At 42.4% G+C, this 12,298-nt stretch overlaps 1 protein-coding gene across 1 annotated transcript in view; it reads right to left on the bottom strand.

Moving 5' to 3' along the window:
• Nucleotides 1-12,298, bottom strand: part of pth3r (parathyroid hormone 3 receptor) — a 102,959-nt gene that overhangs the window by 43,528 nt on the left and 47,133 nt on the right. Inside the window, exon 4 of the mRNA XM_060939512.1 lies at nt 7,843-7,948. Within this exon, the coding sequence (XP_060795495.1) occupies nt 7,843-7,948 (106 nt within the window). The remainder of the gene's footprint in view (nt 1-7,842; nt 7,949-12,298) is intronic.

A 12,298-nucleotide genomic window follows, 5' to 3' on the forward strand; every position in this document is an offset into this window, starting at 1 on the left:
TTCACCTGTGAATTTTACAAAGCACTGACACTGGAGACTCCTTCCATAAATGCTAAGTAAAGATCTACTCAGAGAAAACTTCACCATGTCAAAGTTTACACGTTTTTTAAAAATCCGTTTATGTAGAGCGTCTGCCAGCCAAATCCGTCTGAATGAGTTGTTATGAGAGAAGTATTAAATTAAAATCAATATAAACCTGTGATTTGCAGCTGCGCTACTGTCAGAGATGCTGTTATAGAAAATGAATCAACACCAATCAGAATCCAGAATTCAACAGCACTGTGGTACAAGTAATGAAAACACACAATGCTCGGTAACAATGCAGGAGCGATTACATCAGCATCTCTCAGTAGGGAATACCACAATGGGAACTGAATGCACATTCATATTGTACAAGATCAATACAGAAATAAATCTGATCAGAGATAAGCATCCAAACCTGGGACTCTTTATCGTTTAATTTCCTGGATTTATGGATGCTGTTGTGTGCAGGGAATTAGATCAGAGGACCTTTGCAAAAAGACAGGTGCTACATCAGTGTGTTTATGATGCCTAACTGAATTTCACTAATGAATGAAAGCAAGAAAGTGCTTTCTTTAAGACTCAGCTCTGAAAAGAACACCAGGAGATGAGTCGAAATAAAATGTGAAATTTTGAAGGGTCTGTGCTTTTGTTGTATGCATTTATCTACCTGAGAGTTAAATGCAGATCAGCAATTAATTGTCTGCACTGTAAACCCGAATAAGTTGAGTTTACTTAAAAAAATTGAGGAAAGTGGTTGCCTTAAAAAAAATAAGTAATTATTAATGATTGAATTGAGTACCTTAAACTTACAATCTTCTGGTAAGTTTAAGGTACTCAATTCAATCATTAATAATTACTTATTTTTTTTAAGGCAACCACTTTCCTCAATTTTTTTAAGTAAACTCAACTTATTCGGGTTTACAGTGTGTATTTCTTAAAGTAATCAGTGGTACTGTATAATTAACCCTTTTTGTGTATGTAAGTGGACTTTGGTGAAGGGTGCTGAGTAGGAGGGGACTTTAGTGCGTAGGATGTGGAAGGATGCTCATTGAGGGGTTGTTAGCTTGTGTAACTGTCTCTACAACCAGTACACTCGTATAAAGGATGTGTTAAAACTGATACAAACTGTATTAAATTCTTACCTATCAATGGGTGAGTTTGGGGACAACGCTTATTGGGTTAATTCTGATATAATCACTGTGTAAATGATTTTAACAAGGAAGGTTAACACAAAGATGTGTAGACGTGTAATATTAACACATTATGTCTTGTCCTTGGCTACACACATTGTGTTAAAAAAAAAGCCTAAAACCCAACACAAAAAAGTGTTATTTGACACAGAATGAGTTAATGACAATAGTACACCATTTATAACTTCAACACATTTATTATCATGGGTGGCACGGTGGTGTAGTGGTTAGCGCTGTCGCCTCACAGCAAGAAGGTCCGGGTTCGAGCCGCGTGGCCGACGAGGGCCTTTCTGTGCGGAATTTGCATGTTCTCCCCGTGTCCGCGTGGGTTTCCTCCGGGTGCTCCGGTTTCCCCCACAGTCCAAAGACATGCAGGTTAGGTTAACTGGTGACTCTAAATTGACCGTAGGTGTGAATGTGAGTGTGAATGGTTGTCTGTGTCTATGTGTCAGTCCTGTGATGACCTGGCGACTTGTCCAGGGTGTACCCCGCCTTTCGCCCGTAGTCAGCTGGGATAGGCTCCAGCTTGCCTGCGACCCTGTAGAACAGGATAAAGCGGCTAGAGATAATGAGATGAGATGAATGACATTTATTATCATGAAGTATTAACAATAAGATTCCATCTATCCATTATGTATAGCCGCTTATCTTGTTCTACAGGGTCGCAGGCAAGCTGGAGCCTACCCCAGCTGACTATGGGTGAAAGGCGGGGTACACCCTGGACAAGTCGCCAGGTGAGACAAACAACCATTCACACCTATGGTCCATTTAGAGCCATACTGCTCTAAAACTGCTCGCTTCAGGTCCTTCCAGAACATTTCGATTGGATTAAGGTCAGGACTTTGACTTGGCCATTCCAAAACATTAGCTTTATTCTTCTTTAACCATTCTTTGGTAGAACGACTTGTGTGCTTAGGGCCGGTGTCTTGCTGCATGACCCACCTTCTCTTGAGATTCAGTTCATGGACAGATGTCCTGATATTTTCCTTTAGAATTCGCTGGTATAATTCAGAATTCATTGTTCCATCAATGATGGCAAGCCGTCCTGGCCCAGATGCAGCAAAACAGGCCCAAACCATGATACTACCACCACCATGTTTCACAGATGGGATAAGGTTCTTATGCTGGAATGCAGTGTTTTCCTTTCTCCAAACATAACGCTTCTCATTTAAACCAAAAAGTTCTATATTGGTCTCATCCGTCCAACAAAACATTTTTCCAATCGCCTTCTGGCTTGTCCACGTGATCTTTAGCAAACTGCAAACAAGCAGCAATGTTCTTTTTGGAGAGCAGTGGCTTTCTCCTTGCAACCATGCCATGCACACCATTGTTGTTCAGTGTTCTCCTGATGGAGAACCAATTAACCTAACCTGCATGTCTTTGGACTGTGAGGGAAACCAGAGCACCTGGAGGAAACCCACGCAGACACGGGGAGAGCATGCAAACTCCACACAGTGCCGCCCAACAATAAGATTCACGGAAATCAAACTGTAGAATACAACAATACAAATTCATACAACAGAATTTCAGCAGTAATAAGGGAAATGTCCGACATAGGACAAAATAGTTCATTTTCCAATTTCATTACACAACACAACACATGACATATAACCACATCTTCTACATTTCACTTATTTCAAATCTTCGTACTGATGTAGATCGGATCATCCAAGGACCCAGGAATCACTGGCTGAGGATGATCTTCAGATTGATCCATTAGCTGCAGAATAAATGGTAACATTTAGACAGATGATGCAGTGTCCACTTTTTTTTTTTACAATATTTGTGCACAAATCATTAGCTGATATCACAGCTCATTTCCTGTTTCCCCAACATAAAATCTATACATTTAATGTTAAGTAACATGAAGCGGCAGCTACACATTAGTCATACACCAACATTCTGACTGATCTGAACTACATTCACTGGCCACTTTATTAGGTACAACCATACACCTGGTGTTTTATGCAGGCATTGTATCTAATCAGCCGATCCCTTGACAGCAGCACAATGCATAAAAGCATGCAGATACAAATCAAGAGCTTTTATTTTTAACAGGGAGGTCGGTTGAGAGCAAGCTGTCTTTTTCAATTCTCTCTGTCATTGTTTTTTCAAACATAAATTTTTTTCAAATATATATATTTTTGAGACATTTCGGTACATAAAACAGCCCTCGGGCCCTGACTCTCGGGGGGGCCCTGACTCTCAGGGGGCCCCTGGGCCAGGGGGCCCCAAGAAGTTGCCTGCCTTGCCTGTTCACAAGCTGCGCGCCTGGTTATCTCATCTCATCTCATTATCTCTAGCCGCTTTATCCTGTTCTACAGGGTCGCAGGCAAGCTGGAGCCTATCCCAGCTGACTATGGGCGAAAGGCGGGATACACCCTGGACAAGTCGCCAGGTCATCACAGGGCTGACACATAGACACAGACAACCATTCACACTCACATTCACACCTACGGTCAATTTAGAGTCACCAGTTAACCTAACCTGCATGTCTTTGGACTGTGGGGGAAACCGGAGCACCCGGAGGAAACCCACGCGGACACGGGGAGAACATGCAAACTCCACACAGAAAGGCTCTCACCGGCCACGGGGCTTGAACCCGGACCTTCTTGCTGTGAGGCGACAGCGCTAACCACTACACCACCGTGCTGCCTGCCAGAGGGACTGGTTTGAGTATTTCAGAAACTGCTGATCTCCTGGGGTTTTCACACACAACAGTCTCTGGAGTTTACACAGAATGGTGTGAAAAACAAAAAACACTGAGTGAGAGATAGTTCTGTGGGTGGAAACAAATGGTAAGAGAGGTCAGAGGAAAATGGCCAAATTGGTTTTAGCTGCCAGGAAGGATACAATAACTCATATAATCACTCTTTACAACCATGCTGAGCAGAAAAGCATCTCAGCATGCAACAGCAGAAGACCACATTGGGTTCCACTCCTGCAGCCAAGAACAGGAATCTTAGAATCAACAACAAGTTCCTAGTAAAGTGGCCGGTGAATGTTATTTTCTTAAAATTATTTCTATTCAAAGGACTGCCGTCATGAGAAAAAACTGGATTAAGCCATTGCTTGCTATGGTTATATGCAGAGGCGATTCTAGAGTCTGTTGTGGGCCCAACCAAAAATTTCCAGGGGGCCCTTCTGACCAGTGTTCATCACCAATCTGTTATAAATAATCTGACACCAACAAAAAATGTATGAAACCAAAGTTTTTTAAATTCCAAATGTGAAAATACAATGGTAACGAACAATAAAAAACAAAATAAATAACTAAATAACAAGGTTGTTACAGTACATTGTAAATAATTTGGCATCATATAAATATAAAATAAAAATATAAATAAAATAAAATAAATAACTTGAAAATAGTTAGCTAACATTCGCGCAAGTTAGCGTTAGTTTTATGCAGTGGTCACGTTCTGAAGCTAATGTTAGCACAGGTCGGTCTCACACAAAGTAACACCATTTGTTCAATAACAGCAGTCATTTACTGTTAATGTTATACTAATATCATTATTTGCTCCACTTACCACTGTCTTTCTTTCTTTTTTCTTCATTCTCTTTTTTCTTCCTCTTCTCACTACCAGATGGATAACTCCTCTTCATTTTCCCTCAGCTTCTTTTCAATTGCAGTCCGTTAACATCACACAGGTTAACGTGAGGTGGGATTGACGTGGGGCCCCGTTCGGGAGGTTTCCTACTGAGATGATGTCATTGCAAATCGCCCATTGTTGTTTATTTGATTTAACCTTTATTTTTAACAGGGAGGTCGGTTGAGAGTAAGCTCATCTCATCTCATTATCTCTAGCTGCTTTATCCTTCTACAGGGTCGCAGGCAAGCTGGAGCCTATCCCAGCTGACTACGGGCGAAAGGCGGGGTACACCCTGGACAAGTCACCAGGTCATCACAGGGCTGACACATAGACACAGACAACCATTCACACTCACATTCACACCTACGGTCAATTTAGAGTCACCAGTTAACCTAACCTGCATGTCTTTGGACTGTGGGGGAAACCGGAGCACCCGGAGGAAACCCACGCGGACACGGGGAGAACATGCAAACTCCACACAGAAAGGCCCTCGCCGGCCATGGGGCTCGAACCCGGACCTTCTTGCTGTGAGGCGACAGCGCTAACCACTACACCACCGTGCCGCCCCGGCACTCAAGTTTGTACATAAAATACCTGACAAGTTAAATTTCCGTCTTGCAAGCTGAGCAACAATACTTAAAAAAAAATTATAATAAAATAATTTTTTAAAATCTCATTGCTGTATTTGTGCCATGTAAATGAGCTGCCTGTGCCATTTTGATATTAATGTTAGCAAATTTGTCTAAATGTCTAGCATAAAATAATATAGAGCAAAATACAGTCTAGCAGTTCTGCTCAGTTCTATTAAATAAACTAAACGATTATTAAAAATAACAGCAGCAAAAGATATAATTTTTGCATGTAAATATGCATAAAGATTTCAAGATGTTTTGAACTTACCTCATGAATTTTGCTCTAGCTGTCACCGGTGAGAATCCTCTCCCGGTCAAAATGGCGGGTTTGACATTTTACAACTCCCATGATGCTTATCAAACACTCCGAAAAAAGTCACTGGAAGTTAGCGTTACCCAGTGACACTATGCACAAAACACACACTTGCCAAACCAAACCTATTAACTACTACAGTAACTAGAACATAAACCAGCCTTTGCCCACTTCAAGGGCACATCAAATATAGTTGTTAAAAATAAGTAGCAAGCTAACGTTAACATTCAAACTGAAGATAGAGAGCACCAGCGTTAATGTAACACCATTGAGTATCGCCATTAGTTAAAATTCCTCCCTGAAATCCCTCACTTGAGTTACTATCATCATTCCACCAATTTCCAGGGGTTTGCAAGCAGGGTCTGCAAACTTGTCCTCAATTAGTATTATATTGTGAGTAGTAAGGAAGTCTTGACTCAGTGTTAGCATCGTCTCTGAGAAATGGAAAGGATGTTCAGAGGCGTTCAATCACCCCTGAGCTGTGCATGTATTCTCTTGATTCACATAGTGAAGTGATTATAATATAAAATGTGATATTTTATGTACACTACCGTTCAAAAGTTTGGGGTCACTTTGAAATTTCCTTATTTTTGAAAGAAAAGCACTGTTCTTTTCAATGAAGATCACTTTAAGGCCAAGTTTACATTAGACCGTATCTGTCTCGTTTTCTTCGCGGATGCACTGTCCGTTTACATTAAAACGCCTGGAAACGCCGGGAAACGGGAATCTGCCAGGGTCCACGTATTCAATCTAGATCGTGTCTGGTCCGGTGCTGTGTAAACATTGAGAATACGCGGATACGCTGTGCTGAGCTCTAGCTGGCGTCGTCATTGGACAACGTCACTGTGACATCCACCTTCCTGATTCGCTGGCATTGGTCATGTGACGCGACTGCTGAAAAACGGCGCGGACTTCCGCCTTGTATCACCTTTCACTAAAGAGTATAAAAGTATGAAAATACTGCAAATACTGCTGCAAATACTGCCCATTGTGTAGTTATGATTGTCTTTAGGCTTGCCATCCTTCCACTTGCAAGTGGTAAGTGATATGCGCTGGGATCACACACACAGCGGCTCAGTCCCGAATCACTGCTTGTGCACTTCACTCGCGCGCTCTGTGAGCTGCGCAGGGCCGGAGTGCGCACCCTCCAGAGGGCACTCGCTGTTCAGGGCGGAGTGATTTGGAGCGCAGGATGCCTGCGGAGCGTATCCGTGTATTGGTGTTGCTGTGTGCACGCGAATCGTGTATTGGTGTTGCTGTGTGCACACTAATCATTTTAAAAACGTTAATCTGATGATCCGCCGATACGGTCTAATGTAAACCCCACCTAACCTAATCAGAAATCCACTCTATACATTGCTAATGTGGTAAATGACTATTCTAGCTGCAAATGTCTGGTTTTTGGTGCAATATCTCCATAGGTGTATAGAGGCCCATTTCCAGCAACTCTCACTCCAGTGTTCTAATGGTACAATGTGTTTGCTCATTGCCTCAGAAGGCTAATGGATGATTAGAAAACCCTTGTACAATCATGTTAGCACAGCTGAAAACAGTTGAGCTCTTTAGAGAAGCTATAAAACTGACCTTCCTTTGAGCAGATTGAGTTTCTGGAGCATCACATTTGTGGGGTCGATTAAATGCTCAAAATGGCCAGAAAAATGTCTTGACTATATTTTCTATTCATTTTACAACTTATGGTGGGAAATAAAAGTGTGACTTTTCATGGAAAACACAAAATTGTCTGGGTGACCCCAAACTTTTGAACGGTAGTGTACAACAGTATCAATAAAATGAAAACGAAATGACAAGTCGATTCATTATCAGACTCCGGGTGGCTAATGTTCAGCAAACTCAAACAGCTCATGTATTAAAAACCTGACACTGAGTTTGTGTAGAGCAGATCAGTCGACACATGTTGTGAACAAATTCACAGGTTGTGTTCATCTTCAAACTACGCACAACTGCATGCGATGCACGGAAGAATACCATGTGTGTATTCTCATCTCTCCAGCCATAAAATTTCAATTTTATCTGGCATAGATCTCACCTTCTGTATACTGATTTACTAAATTTCTTCCACAACATACCTCGTGTCTTGCTCAGCCGGGCTCGAATGCTTCTCTCACACCTTGCCTGTGCGCGAATCAGGATGAAAATTTGCTCATCCCGAGTAATGACATCATCAGAGTCGATCTGTGACAAGAGCAAATGAAAAGAATTGAGTCAGAATGACATCATCTCTGACCATCTCATTTCTTCTGATAGCTTGAGATAGATATTCAGCAAACTATTTTTGTTGAAATTGAAATTATTTTAATTTCACTCAAAATAGTGAATTGATAGTGTGATAAAAATTATATCCTATGCACACATTATGATTTCATGACTACAATGAAATGCAAAATGATACAATTTGCTGGATCAAGTGCTATTTTTTAAGCTGCTGAATAATGAAAGTGGAAGCCATATTGTGTGGGGTTTTGTTTGTTTGTTTGTTTGTTGGTTGGTTGGTTGGTTGGTTGGTTGGTTGTATGTTGCCTGCTTTGTGGAGATTTTTGTTTCCTATGGTAAGTGATTTTACATGTGCCCAAACTCATACCCTAGGGAAGCAGGACGCGGTAAAAGGCAACAACTGAGTTCCTGAGGACTGAGATCAAATCAGAAAAGAAACTGTTTGCATTTATGTAAAATATTCCTATGGACTGTTAATAAATTTGGGACAATAATTATAGTCTTTTGAAAAGTATTGTGTTTTTATTTTTTTTTTTGCTTTAATAAAGGGTGCCAATATTTCTGGAAGACACGGAACAGCATCTCATCATCAATGTCTTTCTGTCTGTGTTTGGAAGAAACCTTCCAGAAGAAGCTTGCTGTTGTGAAATACTTTCACCGTACTGTGATATGTGGCAGTCCTGCTTTAGCTGCTTTAACCTTTTTGTGTCGTCTCACTCTCTCAATCCCTCTTTCCATTTCTCTCTTTCCTTTGGCTCTTATCTGTCTTTGTGCTGTAAAGGTGAAGAGTTGAACACAAGAGGCTTTGTGCCTGAAATACATTTCACAACCGCAAAGCAAAAGTAGCAGAGGCAAGCCGTGTGTGTGTGTGTGTGTGTGTGTGTGTGTGTGTGTGTGTGTGTGTGTGTGTGTGGTCCCATCCAAAAATATTGGAACAAATCTAATAAAAATAATAAGTTCAATTTATATAGCACCTTTCTCACACCCAAGGTTGCTTTACAATTAGGGAAGGAAGGAAAGGGGAAAAAAAGGTCCACCAAAAGAGGGTCAGGATGTAATTCCAATAGCATAGCTACCACAGTCCCACCAAAAGGCGCACGAAGATAAATCCCACACTGCCTGCACAGCCACTGCAACGCCACCGGGCAACATTGCTCGGAACACCGCACCATGGTCCCACAAAGCGAGCACAGAAGCACCATCACACAGAGCATTGGTATGTCCCAAACCACCTGCACAGCCACCGTGACACCACCGGGCAACATCGCCCGGAATACCACACCAAGCACAGAAGCACTGCCGCACAGAGCGCTGGACAACCCTGATGTTAAAAGAGCAACGAGCTCACTGCAGTCCATAGCAAAGAGCACAGGCATCACCCATGGCAGACCAAGGTCGGAAGGAAACTGATGCCCAAAACTGGGTCCAGAGCTACACCACAACCGGTGGACAAAACACTCAAACAAAAAACAAACATCAAACTACACAAACACAAACAGAAAAAGAAAGGGAAGGAAAAAATAAATAAAAAGCTCTGGTGAGAAGTGGCAGCCAAAATGCACACAGCGTACTCTCAACCAGAAATGGAAATGTTACCTCCTTGAGCAAGGCACCTGCAAAAATCTAACTGAAGGAAGGAACTTCATCATGCAGCAAAAGAATGGCCCAAAACACACCACCAACACAACAAAGGACTTCATCATGGGGAAAAAAGTGGAAGGTTTTAGACTGGACAAGTCTTTTAGATTGGGCAACACGGTGGTGTAGTGGTTAGCACTGTCACCTCACAGCAAGAAGGTTCTGGGTTCAAGCCTGGCGGCTGATGAGGGCCTTTCTGTCTGGAGTTTGCACGTTCTCGCCGTGTCTGCGTGGGTTTCCTCCAGGTGCTCCAGTTTCCCCCGTAGTTCAAAGACACGAGGCTAGGTTAACATGGGGTGGCCTTGGGCTGAAGTGCCCTTGAGCAAGGCACCTAACCCCCAACTGCTCCCCGGGCGCTGTAGCATAGCTGCCCACTGCTCTGAGTATGTGTGTGTGCCCATTGCTCACTTGTGTGTGTGCATGTGTGTGTTTACTGCTTCAGATGGGTTAAATGCAAAGGACGAATTTCACTGTGCCTGAGTGTGCATGTGACAAATAAAGACTTCTTCTTCTAATCACCAAAACTTAACTCAACTGAGCATCATGTCACCACTGAAGGGAGAAACCACGCAAAACAAAACACAACTGAAAGAAGTTGTGATACCAGCCTCTAAAAGCATTACACAAACAGAATGCAACAGTTTGGTGATGTTAATGGGTCTCCGGCTGGATGCAGTTATTGCAAGCAAGCCATATGCAACCAAAAATTGTGTTCTCATCTCATCTCATTATCTGTAGCCGCTTTATCCTGTTCTACAGGGTCGCAGGCAAGCTGGAGCCTATCCCAGCTGACTACGGGCGAAAGGCAGGGTACACCCTGGACAAGTCGCCAGGTCATCACAGGGCTGACACATAGACACAGACAACCATTCACACTCACATTCACACCTACGGTCAATTTAGAGTCACCAGTTAACCTAACCTGCATGTCTTTGGACTGTGGGGGAAACCGGAGCACCCGGAGGAAACCCACGCGGACACGGGGAGAACATGCAAACTCCACACAGAAAGGCCCTCGCCGGCCACGGGGCTCGAACCCGGACCTTCTTGCTGTGAGGTGACAACGCTAACCACTACACCACCGTGCCGCCCCCAAAAATTATGTTGTTTATTTTAATTTACTTAAGACAATCTGTACCAATACTTTTGCTCACATAAAAATTGCCACCAAAGGTGCCATGTTCCAAGTTGTTTAACACATCTAGATGTAAAGATCGGGAAACGAAAGCTGAAATTCTGATCTATTGTCTTATATTTATCTTTTGATCTCAAACCCAAATGTCTTCAGTGTACAGCAGAAACAAAAGAATTGGCCTTGCTGTTCCAGTACTTTCAGAAGGGATAATATTTGTTCATAAGATACTTAAAAAATTAAGAGAAAACAGAGGATGAGACATTCGTGATGAGGTGATAAAAACAAGGTGAACAAAATTAAAGCCATTTACTGTAAACCCTCAAGCACGGCCTTTATCTGAATCAGTGTTGTTTGTAAAGATCACAGTAAGCGTCATCAGGATAATCATGGCTGTATCTCAGCAGTACAACAAGTCACAGCCAGATTTGTCCCTGTACCAACTAGTGTCTCAGCTCCTCAGATCATTATCCATCCTAAATCATTCTGCCTTCATGCACAATGTTTAATTTAGGCATTATCATCTGTGATTCATTTCATCCATTCAAGTCCAGCGAGCTTGAATGGATGGAAATAGCGTCTAGGTGTCGAAGCAGAGTGTGCCTGTGTTTGTTTTATTGCTTTACAAATTAAATTAGCAATTGTGATGTACATAAATTATTCTGAATGATATTTCTCCCTCATTGACTACACTGTAAAATGTAAAAAAAAAAAAACCTGAAGAAGATTTTATGGAAATACACCACTCAAACCACCCTGTCAAAAAGTGCTTTGTCTTGCTTGCAGTGGATCCAGAGTCTATCCCCAGAACACCGAGCGTGAGGAGGGAATACAACTGGGATGGGATGCCGTTTATTTCTAAAATTGCAAACATCTTCTAAAAGCCAGACTAAACATCTACTAAAGGACAGACTAAAAGTGTATGATATGATAGACTAGTCATTTAATAAAGGCTAGCTTTAATGTTTAAAAGACATACTAAACAGCTAGTAAAGGACAAACAATGTCTACTAAGGCAGGGGTTCTCAACCTTTTCTGCCTTGAGGCCCACCTATTCATACTTGTACTGAGTCGGGGCCCATTAAAAAAGATCCCCAATTATTTTGACTCATCTATTCTATTAGAATTTAATAATCTATTGTAAAGTGTATTAATGGTATGCAACATCACTCCCTGTTACAGATGGGAATTAAATAAATCTCATCTCATCTCATTATCTGTAGCCACTTTATCCTGTTCTACAGGGTCGCAGGCAAGCTGGAGCCTATCCCAGCTGACTACGGGCAAAAGGCGGGGTACACCCTGGACAAGTCACCAGGTCATCACAGGGCTGACACATAGACACAGACAACCATTCACACTCACATCTACGGTCAATTTAGAGTCACCAGTTAACCTAACCTGCATGTCTTTGGACTGTGGGGGAAACCGGAGCACCCGGAGGAAACCCACGCGGACACGGGGAGAACATGCAAACTCTGCATAGAAAGGCCCTCGCCGGCCACGGGGCTCGAACCCGGACCTTCTTGCTGTGAGGCGAC

Source organism: Neoarius graeffei, chromosome 14 (genome assembly GCF_027579695.1).
Source record: "Neoarius graeffei isolate fNeoGra1 chromosome 14, fNeoGra1.pri, whole genome shotgun sequence".
NCBI classification, from domain to species: domain Eukaryota; kingdom Metazoa; phylum Chordata; class Actinopteri; order Siluriformes; family Ariidae; genus Neoarius; species Neoarius graeffei.